The sequence below is a fragment of the Laccaria bicolor genome, genomic scaffold (genome assembly GCF_000143565.1).
Source record: "Laccaria bicolor S238N-H82 LACBIscaffold_29 genomic scaffold, whole genome shotgun sequence".
Taxonomy (NCBI): Eukaryota; Fungi; Basidiomycota; class Agaricomycetes; order Agaricales; family Hydnangiaceae; genus Laccaria; species Laccaria bicolor.
This window is the reverse complement of record NW_001889900.1, coordinates 176,249-192,574: the sequence shown is the minus strand read 5'-3', so window position 1 is coordinate 192,574 and position 16,326 is coordinate 176,249. Positions and strand designations below refer to the sequence as shown.

Genomic DNA, 16,326 nt, shown 5'->3' with positions numbered 1-16,326 from the left:
CCAGCTATGATTCTTTCAACTACCCCATGTCCGCTTCCCGATGTCCATCCCAAGACAACCCACTTAAATATTTTCTTTCCTAAGCAGTGTGTTCCTGATCATACTGGGCGGCCTGGACCTAAGGAGAAATAGGCGGTTTGGCGGCAGTTGGTGGACAATCGGCCGACATTCGGTGGGGCTGGACCTCCCTTCGATCCGTGAATCGAATTCGAACGACGCAATCAAATGAAAGCATCGGTGAGGATGACAAAAAATCGCCAGATTCGCTCATGTCAAGCTCATGTGCTCCTGTGGCACCAGCGTAAGGATTTTTTGACGTCCGTGGAGTTCGAACAACTTCATAGAGCGATGTGAATAGAATCAGGCAAAGTATCTCGCCTGTAAGTACGATCGTGGATACACACGTTTGAGCAGGACCGTAGTCTACCAGGCCCTTGCCTTTATCAGTCCCGAGAAAGGCGATCAAACAACCTCTGGACCCCAAAAACTAAGAATCTTGGAAGGGAATGGTTGAAAATTCACGTGAGTTGTGAGCGGCCATGAGACTTCAGTCCCTCGTTTGAAGAAGGAAAGCCTGGAAAACGAACGGCGTTATCGTTTTGAGTGCCAGTCGTATAACGGAATGTGAACGTTCCAAACGGAAGCTGGAGAGACGATTTTGATCTGGTGTGAAATGGATCTCGGGACGAGAGTCCAGAGAGGGTATTGAGGTAGTCCACCCAACAAGCAGCGCGGCAGACAGAACGAGCGCAGCTGACATTGACACTTAGGATTATCCCTTCCCGTCGCGACCCAAGTGAATCCAACGTTCACTGAGGAAGGCTTTCCGCCTTAAATTCGAGGTCAACGGGACCGCCGAGCTAGCTTCTGTGCCGGGCAAAGGGCGCTGACAGAGCACTGCTCAAGGAGCAAAGAGTGCTTTCGCGACTTCGAATGAATTTCTTTTTGAACAAAAAGGATCAGAGGCTAGACGTCACGTATCTTCTCGATGACAAGTAGTCGGCTCTAGACCCGCGCTTTTCGTGTATCGTCCTGGTACGTAAGTTCTTCTGAAAAAGTCAACACTTGCCCCTCACCAACGCTGATCAGCTTCATGAATAACATACCAGAGACCATCGCCCACTGCCCTTAGCAAAACAAACCAAGGAAGATTGCTTTCGATCCATCGCTTTACCGCAATTTGTGAGAACTTCAGCCTCACCAGAACAACTATAGAAGATACACTCAACAAAGATTTTTGTCGCTCGACGCTGTTGATTGCTCATGCCGCATTCTTGTGAGATTTGAATTGGAGTCCAATGTGCATCGGACGCTGCTTTTCCATAGACAGCTACACAACCAGATTCTTGCAACTAGAGGATCAAGAGGTTGACGTGAGGGTTGTCAGCCGAAAAAAATGACTGTTTGGACGCGAGGTCACGAGGTGGTTACCAATTACCGCGTGCAGTGACACAAAGCTAATCAATCAGAACGCGTGGTTACGAACATAAGCCCACAGTGACAAGGGGGCAACGATAAAAAGTTACTTTAGCAAGGAATGGATCGGGCCTGACTGGGAATTGAACCCAGGACCTCCTCGAAACTGATAAACCCCTAACAAGGAATCATACTAGTACTACTAGACCATCAGGCCAGTGACATTTCATATGATTCTGAAGGCTACACCGCCAAATGACAGGCATGTGAGAAAAACCTGAGAGTCAAACCCTGTGTGGCATGTTTTCCCACCTGTCAGGCAATAATGATCCGAGTCCACACCATGATCGAAATCCGACTAATAGCAGGGTGTGCCCAGGTCGATCTTGGCACTACCTGTCTGGGGCAGCTGGGGACCAGCTGGCAGCCCAGCCTACGTAAATTCACTATATTTTCAATATTTCTCCCTGGCCATATTTGTACTAGGTGTTCATGTTCTTATTTAGTCCATAAAATACAAGGGGCAAGGAGAAGTATGACGTTGGCCACATTTTCATAAGCAAGGATTATAAACAGGCTGCATAGTACAAAGGTATAGGGTGTATGGAAGGATGTGAGAAATGAGGCAGCTCCAATTACTACCTGTGTCTGCTCTTCCGTTCAAAAAACATTCCCCCACCCGACCACCCTTTGCGCTGTCCGCCGAATGCGCAACCACAAACAAGGCACGTCAAAGCGGAGCCTCTGGCTCGTTGAATGAGAGGAGGGTAGCGGAGGGCGGATACCACGTTGAGACGTTGTCTGGAGAGCCAAGCTTGGGTTTGATGATGGTGATAGGCGCGCGTCTACTGCGGCTGCCGCTACGTGGCGCATGCGAAAGTGAACCTGTCCAGGAGAGTCAGTATTAGCAAGTGGCCACTTGTCGGGGAGGAACTACAAAGGGGCAATGGGCAGGAACAAAAGCCCAGAACAGTGACAGGTGGTGACCGCGCACAGACGCACGGGTGGGTAACAAGGACAACCAACGGAACAACATGAGGAGGATTACATGGGGCGCAGACCACTTGGTAGTGGAACACAGATGAAAACAAGAAATAATGAGGGGAGCAAGCAAGCAACTGGGCGAGAGACGGTTGTGGTGGAGAGGAAGGTGAGTTTGGTTCTGGTTGAAGTTTGGAAATAACCAAACATAGGGCGGAGTTTAAACGACTTGGGGAAATTTTGGAGAGTTTCTCGCACGGGCCTTTTCATGTTGAGCTCAGGATTCCGTGTCTTTTCTACCTGTAAGAACTTGGAAGTGCTCAATGTATCATTTTATTATCTTACTATGAATAATTTGTATCTCAAGTACATCATTTCGTCGCCCGAAGAAAATTGGCGGTACAGGTCTTCCTGAGCAGAGTTGAAAACCTGTGGGTCAGGTGTCGAGCCGCTGGCTCTAACATTTACGCCCCAAGCTCCGACACACCTGCCCTCCATGCCAGGGCGACCTCCATCAGTAATCTGTCAAGCGGAGATTCATGCCAGATCCCATCAGCATTTTGAACAAATGGTGGTGTATGTACTTGTTCTTGACCTGTTCCGTTTGACAACCACTCATCTTGCCCTCATCACTCATTTTTTTTGATTGAATATTTACATTGTATTTCACTAGCGTACCAACTTACCAACCAAACTATATATCTTCCAAGACCATGCCTCATCTCAAAAAGAATCCCAAAGAACCCACGTACACCCAATCAGCTCGTTGGAGAAATGCTTGAAAAATGTATATAACGGGAGCGGAACAGAACACAAGGTTGCCTGCCACAGAACCGGCTTTGCCGAAAATTGCAAGCACCGAGAACCAAACGGCGAACTGGTCATAGTTGATATGTACCAAGAAAACGGCGGCTTCAGGAGTTCAGGCGAATGCTATCCAGTATTTTTTCAACATACTTACACGACATTCTGGAGCATAGACTTTCTGTTTTCTTTTCTGCTTTTTGCATGTAGATTTTTCTGATCTCCATCTCTGCTCCATCTTCCATTTTTGATTATTAAATAATTTAGATAATCACGCTCTGACCAGGAAATACGCAGTGGAAATTCAGAGGGAGATGGAGCATGTGGTGAGGGTGATTGGATCACTGAATCTATTATTAGCTTCTGTTGAGCGTAAGTAGTCAAGGTTGAAATGCTCAGGTCGTTGTGAGCACTCGGACTGAGTAGAAATTCTCGTAAACACGCCAGAACGTACAACTAGCTTACTAGATGCACAGCACATACAATCACCGTCACATGAAGGGCATGCGACCTCCGGAATAACAGAGGAGTCACTATGGAATAATGCAAACGCTGTTTACTTGGCCGGGATCCGCTTCAAATAGTCAAGGTGCCCTCCTCACCCTCTCTACGATAATTTATGAGCCGCGCGCACTCGTCTTGCCTTGGTGCAAATTATCAGTTTTCAACGTCACATTGCCGCCTGCCCCCAATAATGACAGGCTAATGAGCCAAGTTTTCGTGCTCTGCAATCTGCCAAACGCTCGAGGCGAGTCGACGACTTGGAAAGGAATTTCCAGACCATCATCAGGACGCTTCTCTAGTGTAAGGATAAAAAGCTTTTTAATTTCTGCTAGAGAGATTAAGGAAAGGAGCTGAAGCCTGATTCGGAAAGTTAAAACACGGCAAGACCCGGAGAACCGGCGATGCCTCCGTATTTGGAAATAGAACACCACTTTTTCCCTCCTCGTCGTCGTCGACGACGACGTCTTCCACCTTCCCTTCATCGTCGTCGCTGTTGTCGTCGTCGTTGGCTGTCATATGGCGAACTCATTGCAATCCCAGCCCACGTCTCCAACATCTCGACATGCCCCTCCCAATACCACCGTTGCAGGTGGGGCTCAATACGTCGAGTACAACGACGCACGTAGCCCTCCGCCATCACGTTCGGAGGCGACGACACCGTTCGAGGACTCCCAACTCCTTCCCCGCTCACCTCCACCCGACGCACAACGCTCGTCGTCAAGGATGTTCACATCACCCCTCAGCCCGACCCCACCAGTGACAAACCCCTTTACGCGCTCGTCGTCCGCGTCATCTCGCCCCGTGTCCAGGAGCAGCAGCACCCACCCTTTCGTCTTCTCAAAATCCCGCGACGAAGGCCGAAGTCCTGGGAGTAATTTTACACCATCCACAATGGCAGGTCTCGGGCTAGGCGTCGCTTCCAGCGGCCTCCCGTCAAGTCTAGGACCGCGCGGCGGCTCCATGGTGCTCTACCGCCTCGCAGACGACCCTGAGACTCAAAGAGGCTCACTGCTTCCACCAAAGTTCAGTTCGCGACGCAACTCGATGGTTTCATCATCAGGCGACTCGGTCGTGTCCTTCCAGTCCGACACAAAGTACCCAAGCGAGATTTCAACCATCAGAGGGCTGGTACCATATGCGTACGATCCAGCGTCGGACGAAATGGAGCCACCGGATGCGGAGGATTATCTTCATGACCCGAAGAGTAAGGGTGGATTCAAGGGGGACAAGGGCGAGTTTCCGTGGAGAGGCATTTTGAACGTTGCGGTGCTGCTGCTGCTCGTTCTCGGGCTGCTCATTCTTTTTATATTTTATCCAGTACTAACGTTTTATCGGAATGCGGCGAGGAATAGTGCCATTGATGGGAATATCAGGATTAATGCAACGGGTACGTCTGCTCTTCTTCTGCACCTTTCGTCGCTTACGCGTCTGCAGGTCAATCACCGGTACTGTTCCAAATGCCAGAGATTATCGACGCAGAAACCCCTGCCTCTGCACGAACACACATTGGCACTGACGGAAGCCAGTATGAACTCGTGTTCTCGGATGAGTTCACCGTCGACGGTCGAACGTTTTACCCTGGCGAGTCTTACAACATTCTCCTTTCTGTCTGACTGACCTGTTTCACAGGTGACGATCCATTCTGGGAAGCCGTCGATCTCTGGTACGGAGCCACGGGAGACCTTGAATGGTACGATCCACAGCAGGTGACGACACGCAATGGCTCGCTGGTGATTACGCTGGACTCTTCCAACACAACTGTTGCCGGTCAGACGCCAGGTGTGTGTTGTTTCGGCTATTCCTACTCACTCACCTACCCGCGAGTACAGGTTCCACGGCACCTTTTACTGCCGCACAGAACCACAATCTCAACTACCGCTCCGGCATGCTTCAGAGCTGGAACAAATTCTGTTTCACTACAGGCTACATCGAAGTGAGTGTGGTACTCCCCGGACAGGATTCCAATTCTGCAGGTTATGTGAGTTTTCCCTCTATGCTTTGTTTGTCTTTTGCCGCTCGTGTGCACTTTTTTTGATGCGGGGGTGTCAAGCCTTGTCAGCCCTGCAGGGATGCATTTATTCCCCCACTAGTCAAGCCCTTCATTCCGGGGCATGTGGCGTTCCCGTTGTTCCGAGCTTCCCACCGTCCTCAGTCCCCGACATTCCGCGACGTCGAAATGTTTGGTTTTGACACTTGATAGATGCTTTTTTTCTATCCTCTTATCCCCGCCTTTCATTCGAGTCGTTCCTGACATACACACCTGCAGTGGCCTGGAGTCTGGACGATGGGAAACCTTGCAAGACCTGGATACCCGGCGACTACGGATGGCATGTGGCCTTATACGTACGCACACTCTTCGTCTTTGACGCCCGCGTAGCCTCAGACCTCTCTCATTCTAGCTACGACTCTTGTGATGTGGGAACATTTCCGAATCAGACGAATCTGGACGGTCTTGGACCTGCAGCAGCGCTTCACTCTGGTAGCTCGAGAGCACAATATAACTATGAGTTGAGTTGGTTGAGCGGGCAGCGCCTTTCGTATGTCTTCCCTGCTACTTTCTCCTTAGAGACTCATGTCACTGCCAGGGCTTGTTCATGTCCGGGCGGCGATCATCCAGGCCCAACGTACAACAAAGGTCGTGGTGCGCCTGAGATCGATATTTTCGAAGCCTCCAAGAACAAAGTGTCCGGTGTAGGTCAGACTGTGTCGCAGAGTGCCCAATTTGCGCCATTTTCCGCCGATTATCTTTACCTGAATGCGACCCCGCAAGAGTGGCAAAATTTGAACGCTCCGAATACGTGGGCGAATACGTATCACGGTAGTGCTGTGTGAGTGCTCCCTCTTGCGTTTGGACAAACTTATGCTTATGCCTCATCGGTGACGGGCAGGCAACAGTCGGTGTCTGGCGTCACGGTTCTTCCGGACGATATGTTCCAAGGTTCTGGGAACAACTACAAGAAACTTGGTATGTCTCTGTGCTCGTAGTCGGTAGTTCTGCTGACATCTTTGTTCGCAGGTTTCGAATACTGGTCAGATCCCAACAGCCGGTCGGATGGCTATGTTCAGTGGATGGTAGACGGGAATCCTACGCACCGGGTTGGAGCTGCTGCTGTCGGCCCCGACCAGGGCTCAAGTGGCAGTGGCGTCGGGCAGAGGTTGATTCCAGAAGAGCCCATGTCGATTGTTTTCAACCTGGCTATATCACGTGAGCACTTCATCTTTCGAAAATGGGTCGTGAATTCATTTTTTACTCAGCGAACTGGCCGCCGATGGATGTTTCGACGTTGATATTTCCGGCAGAGTTCAAGATTGACTACGTTCGGGTGTATCAGAAAAAGGGCAGCACTAACGTCGGTTGTAATCCAAAAAATTACCCAACGGCAGATTACATCAACAGTCATCTGGACGCGTATCAGAGTAAGCTGCTCATAGTTTGCAGTGCGTCGTTGTAGGTATTGACGCGCATTGTGATAGACGTGAATATGACGACTTGGAAATGGCAGAAGCCTAAAAACTCTTTGGTAAGTTCCACTGCCCTTACTCATTGGCGTTGCTGTCTAACTTCTCTGTAGTACGAGGGTGGATGCTAGCTGCGTCCGCCTCCAAGGGATCATGCCAATCTCACGCTGTGCCGTTGTACTATAGCCCTCGCCCCATCAAAACCAACCAGTCGTCGCCGCCTTTCAAAACATATCCCATCATCGCATCCCACTCACTCATTAACCATGGTCATCCTTGCCTTCTTATGCCAGGCTCTGCTGCCACATACGTATCGTATTTCCGCTTAATTGGCCCTCGTCTCTCCCCCCGTGGAGACATGCATGTTTTGGTCATGTACCCATTCGCGCCGCCTTCCATAGTCCGCTTGCGGACCTTTCGCACTCTGTCATTCCTCGTTTAACTAAAGCCCCTGTTCAGGCAAAGCAAGTCTCCTCCACGCGGATACGCCGGAGAAGCAAGCTTTAGGGGTTTCGTACATTACGACCCTCAGATACCTTCTTCACTCCCCTTACACCATACCACATGGACTTCGTGATTAACCCATGCACTTGGAAAACCCATCCGCCCCCCCCCCTGCTTCTGAAGGTACAATCATTCATATACTCAATCCAACATCTAAACCGCATTAAACGCTGTCGTACCACCGCTCTCAATTACCTTCGTTCTGCTTTACGTAGTCAAGCTAGTTGACCCCACCTTTCCTCACCCCTTCCTTACGTTCGATACCACCACAATCTTTTCTCGCCATTGGACGCTTGCATCATCACCGTACATGTCTGCTCTCCTTCTGTGGAGCCTTAGTGTAATAAAGATTCGACCTGACTTATTCTTCCCTGTGCTTATTCCTTTTTATATTTGTTCGCGGTTAAAGAATACAGAGGTTAAGAAGGTGCTTTGCCAAGAGTCAACGTTGTAGTTCGCGGGTTTCGAGTGGTGGATTCTCGTGGTGGGACTTTGACAGTCCCTGCGAAATCAGTATGTCACAGTCGCTCGAAGTTTCACCGGCCTGATGGTCTAGTAGTATGATTCCTTGTTAGGGTTCTTCCATTCGAGGAGGTCCCGGGTTCAATTCCCGGTCAGGCCCAAAAGACGTCTTTTTCCTCTAGTACTTCAGTTACATACAACAACTCAACATCTGGTATCTTCGACAAAATGGGCGTTGAGGCGACATTTTGTCCGCTCCGCGCAGAATAAATGCATTTCCTCGTCGAGGTATACGTATTTGTGGACTCTTCGAGATAAACCACGGAGGAACGATGAAGAAAAGTGGTTTGGCTGATAGGTAGCTATGTACGCCGTAGAATATGCATATGGGCAACATATGGGAAACGGAGGATCCTTAGGAAAAGGGTGCTCGTGCGAAACAACAGACAAAGATTCCACTCATCTTTCACCGGCCTGATGGTCTAGTAGTATGATTCCTTGTTAGGGAGTATATCCGTCTCGAGGAGGTCCTGGGTTCAATTCCCAGTCAGGCCCTCAACTCATCCGTGGTATGTTTTGCTTTGTCACTCAATGTTCGTAAACGCGTCTTGATTGATTGGCATTGTGTACGTGGTAATTGGCTACCTCCTCACGTCCAAACAGTCCTATCTTCTTTTTGACTGTTTGTCCAGAACTTCCATGTCAATCCCTTGGCTATCCTCCCGTTGCAGAATCTAATCTCGTATGATGCCTCCGAGTCGCTACGAGAAGGGTGCATTGGAGGTCGATGGTATAACTCAAACATATAACAGCTGAACTGACAAGATCCCGACACGGCTGGTTGCGAGCGACCACGATTATCCAACACGACTTGCCTTATTCCCTTTTGTTTCCAGCTGTTTGCGAAATCGTAAATTGTTTTCAAATCTTCCCTGGATCGCCCTTGTTTATATACAACATGCACTTTTTGCGCTTGGCCGGACGGTGATTCATCGCTCAATATGCTCCACCGCCCTTCTCTTCGGTTGATCTGTGGTGCAAAACCCCATTGGGTGTCAATCCGTGTCATAATTGTGAATTTTTTGTGAGCCCCACGCCCGTTTGGTACCTGCCCTGTCCTACTCACCTTCCAAATGTAGGTGTTTGTGTACAAATATGCGACGAAGGAAAATCGCAAAAGGTCTACGATATTGAAAACAGTTGTATGATCATCTTGTCTCATCCGATCTCTGGCAGTGGCCGCTATGGGGCACCGAAATGGACTTGATTCCGGGCGTGTTGAAGGCAGACTACAATCGGGTGTGTCACCGCTATTGGAGCGACTTCCAATTTACTCCCATTCACAGTGGTAAAAATTGCTTTAATTTTGAAAACGAAGTGCAACGTCAAATAAAGACTTTCAAATCAAAAACTCCGACGGGTACATCTCCATGTCAGATCATAGGGCTCGGGGTATCATGACTCATCTCTCTGGAAGGGAGTATAGTATGCGGTAAGAGAATGTCAGGGGAAACGTGGTTGACTTTTGTTGGAGTAAGCAGAATATTATGCATTTCTCGCTATATGTACCTTGCTCAATTGCGTTTTGCAGCCCTCAAGGCGGATTACTCGCGTGACGTCATCATGAGGTTGTTGACGTTTCACCGAACAGTGCCAAGACTGATATTGTGCGGCACGCGTCATTTTCTTGTCCCATTGCGTAGAATGGGTTTGGAAGCGCTCCAGTGACCTTTATTCTGACGCCATATAAGGTACGGGAAAACTTCGGGGGAACGAAGGAGGATTCGTGACGCCTAGAAAAAGCTGAGGAAGTCCCCCAAATAGTTGTGCCAAATTTCTGGCGTCTAAAATATATCGGGCGGAATTTCTATTGGACGATAGGTTTGTGCCTGTCGTTGGCCTGTCGCCTGATACTAGTCGGTGCTTTCGGCAGCGCTGAGATAGCTTGTCAAGTTGTTGCCAAGTAACGCCGCTAAGTACACTGGTAGGTGAATTGATAAAAATATTCTCTCGAAATTCCACCCAGTGGCATAGAAGATCTTGCAATTGGTTTGTCGCTTAGGGCGACTGTGGAAAGCAACTTGAATTGAACACTGGAATATACCAAGATGTAAATACTGGGGTCGTTGTCACGTGTGCTCTGCAAACTTCAACTACCATGCAAGGCGCTTGGTCTCCAGTTAAACCAACATTTCTGGTCGTCTTGTGAGTTTCTGCCGGAGATGATGGAGTTCTCGTCGTAACCGGGAAGATAAGATAAGATTGTTAGGGCATCGTGGGAGACCCTGTGCCTTGAGTCTTAGACAGGTCTGTCACCTTGCGGTCAAGTGCTGTCGCGACTTGCCCTGGCGCCCAGAAACGCCTTTCTCCTCCTCCCCCATTGTCGTCGAAATGCACCAAAATGAACAGACCCGGGACTCCATAACAAAATCAACCCGACGACGAAGTCTCAAAACACTCTTTCAACTCCCTCTTTCATCCAGATCTCCCGATTTCATTTCTGCATCAACTGCAGAAGCTGTTGGCTCGATTCCAGCGGACATTGTCCGTGAAATCGTCGACCTTCTGACTCCTGCAGATGTCCTCAACATGAGCCTTACAGTACGTCGTTTTCTTGGTTGAGTGGCGCAGGCGCTTAGTTTTCATCAGTCAAAGCATCTGCGGTCGATGTTGTTGCCAGCTCTTTATGATACAGTCATCCTCAAGTCCAGCAGAACATGCAAAATAACGCTGTCGATGCTGGCCCAGCAAAGACACCTTTGCGGGCTCATCCGGAAGCTTGCCGTCCGCCCCAACTACTACCTGTCGTGGCCAAGGCCCGATGAACCTCTTGACGAGCGTTGGGTTGTGGATATGATCAAAGAGATTGCGGATGGTCTGACCTCGATGCACACTTTTGACTGGGATGGGTTGGAGCTGCCCAAGGACTGTCTCTGGGATTCACTGCGACTACGGTACGTCATCGTCATTGTTGTAAATACAATAACATTACAACAATAACCCTCCCTTAGTTGCCCCCAACTCAAGAGCGTCTTCTCCAACGTCGGGCACTGGGCTCTGAACCCCAATAGTAGCCTCTTCAAATTCCGAGGCCTCACCAGCTTCTCACTCATCATTCGGCACGGATTGGGAGGGTCAGGTACGCTTCTAAGCTATCATTCAACGTAAATTACCCATCACTCCGCATAGAACTATTTCCGGTTCCAGAAGATCTCCCTCCCCAGTTCTGGGACATGCTCGTGAACCATTGCCCCGACCTCCAAGAACTCGCGATCTGCAGCTTCTCCTCCTCCTCCCGCGTGTTCGATTTCGAGCGCATCGCAGAGGGCCACTGGCCGCGCCTGCACACACTCACACTCGGTTCTTTCGGCTACCAAAGCGACTTTTCACTCGGGCCCCATTCTCTGATCAATGAGAATGCATTATCAAAGTTTTTGGAAACGCACCGCGAATTGAAGTATATCCGATTCTTGTGGAATTTTAAGCGCTGGATGTCCCCGGATGAGATACCCATGCCTATTGCCCCGACTGCACTTCCTGCGCTGGACACGTTTATAGGGGTGTATCAGCAGCTAGCGGAACTGCCTCATCCCGAAAAGGTGGAGACGCTGGATTTGACCTGCGAGCCTATCTATGAAACGAGGCTTGACGCTGTGTGTCCACTTTTGAGCAAGCTGACGGCCCTCACGTCGTTGGATATCTGGACACACGTGTTTGATCCCCACCGCGACCATACACCGTTCTTCACTGCTATTCTTGCTGCTTGCCCGAATCTCACGGATTTCCATTTCATGTGTACCACCTCTTTTACAGTTGTACGTCCTCGTTTTCTCTTCCTCTGTCCCACCCACTGACCTGCTGCTGTCGTTATAGAAACCACTGAAACAGCTCCTTGCCCAACTCTACCGCCTCCCCTCTCTAAAACGCTTCTCTCTAACAAAAGGCCACAAATACCTAGACGAGAGCATGCTCTCCACAGCCATGCGGATCCTGAAACACACCCCGGCCTTGAGGCAAGTGAACATCCGCTGGGCACGTGAGCAGTGTCCGAACCATTTGAAGCAAGAGGGGTCGTATGATGTTGTGCTTGGGAGGGACGCGCGCCCAGAGTCGGTGGCGGTGGTTGAGAGGGGGATACCATTGGTTGGAAGGCCGTTTTGTAGGCGGTTTAAGGTCGGGATTGGTTTTGGGAAGTACAATGAGCCCGAGGAGCGGAGGGAGGGGAAGGGGAAGAGGACGAGTTGGGTTGGAGGTGCTTCGTTTGGGGTTGGGTTCAAGGCGAAGAGTTTTGGCGAGAATCGGACTGTGGATTCCGCGGATGGTCCTCCTGCGGTGGAAGCGACGGCTTTCGATGCGATATCGAGTGCTGATTCGATACCTGGATCTCCTGATACCTCTGCGTCTTCTGGATCTTCTTGGTCTTCGGCTTTGTCGTCGGGAACTCTGTGACCCTCGACGATCACCACAATCACAACTACAATAGCTACGCACATCACGTTGAGAGGTCTTCCTCTTGCTATCACACTTCATTCTTGTTATCCTCGTTGTTTTTACTCATCTACTATTGTCTCTATGCTGACTGTTTCTTGCGTTGTATGTATTATTGTACTTAGAAGAATGCTGCGTGTACTTTTTATCTTGAATACGTCCTGTATGGCGTGTAGATCGAGTTGAATAAATGAAAGGCAGATAGAGGAAAAAAACTCGAATTCTGAGTCGATTAGGTATCAATTGCGGTTACATTACAGGGTTACATAGTCTGCATTATACATACGATAAAAGGTGGTACATAGATTCCGGATGCATATCTAGCTTGTCATGAAGGCCTACGTCGGAATCATCCAGCACTCGAAGCCTGAGGAGGACTTGTCACCTTATTGTCCGGGCTATAAGCACCCGGAACAACCTGCATATAAACAGGGGACAAAATCTGTCCCTGCTGCATCTGGCCCTCCACACTCGTCTGCGTCATCGTAGGTGAACTCTGCAGTACATACATCTGCGTCTGAGGCACAGGAGGGGGTAGTGGTGCGTGCATGGGTTGGTACTGCACGTATCCAGCTGGATGCGTCGTTGCTTGACGATGCGACCGTGGGCCGCGGGGTGATTTGTGTGTAGGTGGAGGTGGTGGTGGTGGTGGTGGGGGCATATATGCGGGAAATGCATATGGGTACGAGGGGTATGCGTAGGGATAGGCAGTGGGTATGATGGGGCTTGCTGATCTGGGTGGTTCTTCTCCCTCTGTTGAGCGACGGGGTTTGTGTCGTCGATGGCCTGTTGATTTCTTGTGGTGGTGGTGGTGGTGCTCGCGAGAGGTGCGTTTGCTGCTTCGGCCTGAGACGGGGGACATGGGTGATCCGAGTGTTAGGTTTGTTCCTACGCTGGTTCTCATTGATGTTGAACCACTGCTCAAGAGATCTAGGTCGGCGGTTCTGCGCTTTGCCATGACGTCGCGGTACCAAGACGACATGGGTTTTTTGACCCTACGTTTCCCATCCCGTTTGGCGCGGCTGCCTTCGCCTGGTCTATAGTCGATGGTGACGCGCTCGTGCGCGATCCAGGGGAGGTGATAGAGGGTTTTGAAGAATCTTTCGATGGGGCTGAGGTCGGAGGTGAATGAGGGGTCGTAGTAGGATGTGGCGGTTGTCATTACGGTGTTACGTGATGTGGGTGACGGCGATAAAGTCATTTTGCGATAGTCGCGTGTGTGCCCGCTCACGGCGTTGGCGGCGGGGGATTGGATGTTTGGATCAGTGTCGTTCGTCTGTGCCGTTTGTCTTCTGGTAGGAACCAGATTCAATGGAGGGATGGCTGGGGATCGGGATGGGGTGTGTGTTGGGGTATGGGCACGGGAACGCGAGGGTGTGTGGGCAGATGGAGTATGTGTGCGAGAACGTGCTGAGGAGTGGGATGGGATGACCATTGGGATAGGTGGCGGATCGTTGTGGTGAGGTTCTTGAGAGTCCTGATACATCATGACAGTTGGGATACGTCCCTTGGTGTGGGGACGAGCGGTGGAGTCGTCTTCGTCCACAAAGTGTGACTGGTCAAGGGGACGGTCTTCGTATACCTGCGGTCGACTTGCATATTGTTGGTCATAAACCTGGGGTCGACTGTCATATTGTTCCGGATGCTCGTCATAGAACTGCGCGCTTTCTTCGTTGGCGATGCTTTCAGAAGGAGGGGTTACTCGGAAGCTAGGTCCCCGAACGCGTGGGATGGGTGCGCCTGGAGAAAAAGAGGGGGCAAGGACTTCTGTGCTAGGTGCCATTGGTGTGGGCATGTCCATAGCCTGAACATATTTAACGTTCGGAAGCCCAGCTACAGGTGTAGGTGGGTTCGAAGCGTATTGCGGAAGAGTATTTCCAGTGGTCATACCAGTAGAACTTTCCGTCGTGTTGGATGTTGGTCCTCTGCGAAAGAACCTCCTCTTCTCGCCGCTTCCTCCGGACCTCAGCATCATCCGCGGAATTCGTTTCATGCCGCTGACGAACCCCCCGACAAATGACTTTCCTCCTCCTCCTCCAGAATCCGTTTGCGAGAATGAGCCAAACGTCTTGAGTTTGTGGCCTTTCCCTACGCCGTGAAGGTAGCCAAGTTCCAGCCCTGGCCCATTTGGTTCAATGTTCATGTATTCTTCGTCCTCCTCATCGTCAAATCCCTCAGTGGGGTTAACGGCATGAAATCTCTGTGGATGGAGTTTTGGGTTTGGGAGAGGACGAGGCGGACGGATGGAAGAAGTTTCGAGGAAAGGTTCCACAGGAGGAGGGGGTGGGGGATTCTGTTGTGTCGACTGAACCCAAGACCTGGTGCTGGCGCTAGCGTGACTGGCGTGGCTGAGATGGGAATTTCTTGTGAGAGAGCGATTAATGGCATCCCCTGCTTCTGGGTCCGTTTGTCTCAGATGAGAGGGCTCTCTACTCATTTGTCGTAAGTCGTAGTCGGCCATGAGAGAAGATGAGAGGATTTCACGACGAAAAGTGAAGTTGGAGTGGGTAAGCTGTGCTCAGCTTGGAGCGTTGTCCAGCTGATGACATGACTAGGGCACACCGGATTTGCATGGAAGATTGGCCGGACCAAGTAGGTGCGTGGCCGGCCTCAAGGAAGCCTTGAGGCACAAGGCTGATTCGTAACCAAATTGGGGTTCGATCCCAAAGTGCATATAGCACACCTATAAAATTTGACTGAAAGTCCGCTTTGAATGGGTTTGTTAGGCATCAGGATGATAACATTTGCGTAAAATCAAGGGAATAACAAGGGAAAGTGGTTGGATGGACAAGAAATTGGCGTGCAAAGTTTACTGCGAACTTGAGATCCAAACATCACGCAACACTCCAAATCGGTGATTTGACATGTCTGTGTTAAGTACGCCCCAACTACCAGTTCAAACGCTTATCTCACTCCATCTCCACGCTCAAGACACTGGTACATGCCCAACTCAATCAAGAACTTTAGATGATCTGTGAAGCACAAGTTTACCTCGTATCGACGTCCCCAGGCTGGCTCCTTGGGGCCCTTTCCTCGGTTGTTCCTCGGAGTATCCACATGACCTTGACGGCTTCCAGAAACCAGCGGGATCCATGGTACACCTCGCTTTGTCTACCGACAATGGTAGACAGGTTATATTCGAGCTTACGGGGTCGACTCGTTTCTTTCCGAAACCAATCAAGCCCCGGGCGTCTATTTTTTGCCCTCCCAGTGTCTCACCCCAGATCGGTCTGATCCTTACCCAAATATTTGAGCAAAATGGACTCTTGGAAGTTCTCGATTGAAGGTCAGAAAGACGTTCTTTTCAATGTTGTAGTTTGAAGCCTCTAACTGATTAGACAAAGCGCGTGTCTTTTTTGGAGGTCAACCGCACTCCGGAAAAATTAGGTAAGTGGTTGTGCCACGGTATGGGTATCGGTTACATTTTGTTTGAAAGGTTTAGATCTCCGGCAGATATGAATAGCAAGAGAACTGTACGTGCTGCGGCTTCCGATAATGGTGCGGGCTTTTTAGCGGGGGATTGAAATACAGATCACAAGTGCAACAAACAATTGACGTACTCCTATCCCCCCAACCACCGCTCCATGGGCTCCATCACGATATCATAGTACGTTGTCAACTTTCACAGCGGGTGTGACTTGAGGTGATATCGATGTTAGTCAAAAAAACAGGCGCTTCAATCAAGTTGTATCACAGTGACGACGGTGG

At 50.1% G+C, this 16,326-nt stretch overlaps 4 protein-coding genes across 4 annotated transcripts; 2 read left to right on the top strand and 2 right to left on the bottom strand.

The window, feature by feature from the left end:
- Positions 1-1,951: 1,951 nt before the first annotated feature.
- LACBIDRAFT_304760 (uncharacterized protein) lies at positions 1,952-2,561 on the bottom strand. Its single transcript, XM_001885014.1, has 2 exons — positions 2,354-2,561; positions 1,952-2,301 (listed from the first exon to the last, which is right to left on the bottom strand). The coding sequence occupies exons 1-2, from the start codon at positions 2,450-2,452 to the stop codon at positions 2,077-2,079; spliced, it is 324 nt and encodes a 107-aa protein (XP_001885049.1). The 5' UTR covers positions 2,453-2,561; the 3' UTR covers positions 1,952-2,076.
- A 5,167-nt stretch (positions 2,562-7,728) lies between these two features.
- Positions 7,729-8,093, top strand: LACBIDRAFT_304758 (uncharacterized protein; the record flags this gene model as incomplete). The annotated part of the gene is made up of 1 exon (XM_001885098.1): positions 7,729-8,093. One exon carries the CDS (start codon positions 7,729-7,731, stop codon positions 7,894-7,896), a length of 168 nt encoding a protein of 55 aa, XP_001885133.1. The 3' UTR covers positions 7,897-8,093.
- Positions 8,094-10,521: 2,428 nt separating this feature from the next.
- On the top strand, positions 10,522-12,579 carry LACBIDRAFT_304757 (uncharacterized protein; the record flags this gene model as incomplete). The annotated part of the gene is made up of 5 exons (XM_001885097.1): positions 10,522-10,731; positions 10,780-11,084; positions 11,142-11,269; positions 11,320-11,945; positions 12,004-12,579. 5 exons carry the CDS (start codon positions 10,522-10,524, stop codon positions 12,577-12,579), a joined length of 1,845 nt encoding a protein of 614 aa, XP_001885132.1.
- A 388-nt stretch (positions 12,580-12,967) lies between these two features.
- Positions 12,968-15,079, bottom strand: LACBIDRAFT_304756 (uncharacterized protein; the record flags this gene model as incomplete). Its single annotated transcript, XM_001885013.1, has 1 exon — positions 12,968-15,079. One exon carries the CDS (start codon positions 15,077-15,079, stop codon positions 12,968-12,970), a length of 2,112 nt encoding a protein of 703 aa, XP_001885048.1.
- Positions 15,080-16,326: the final 1,247 nt, after the last annotated feature.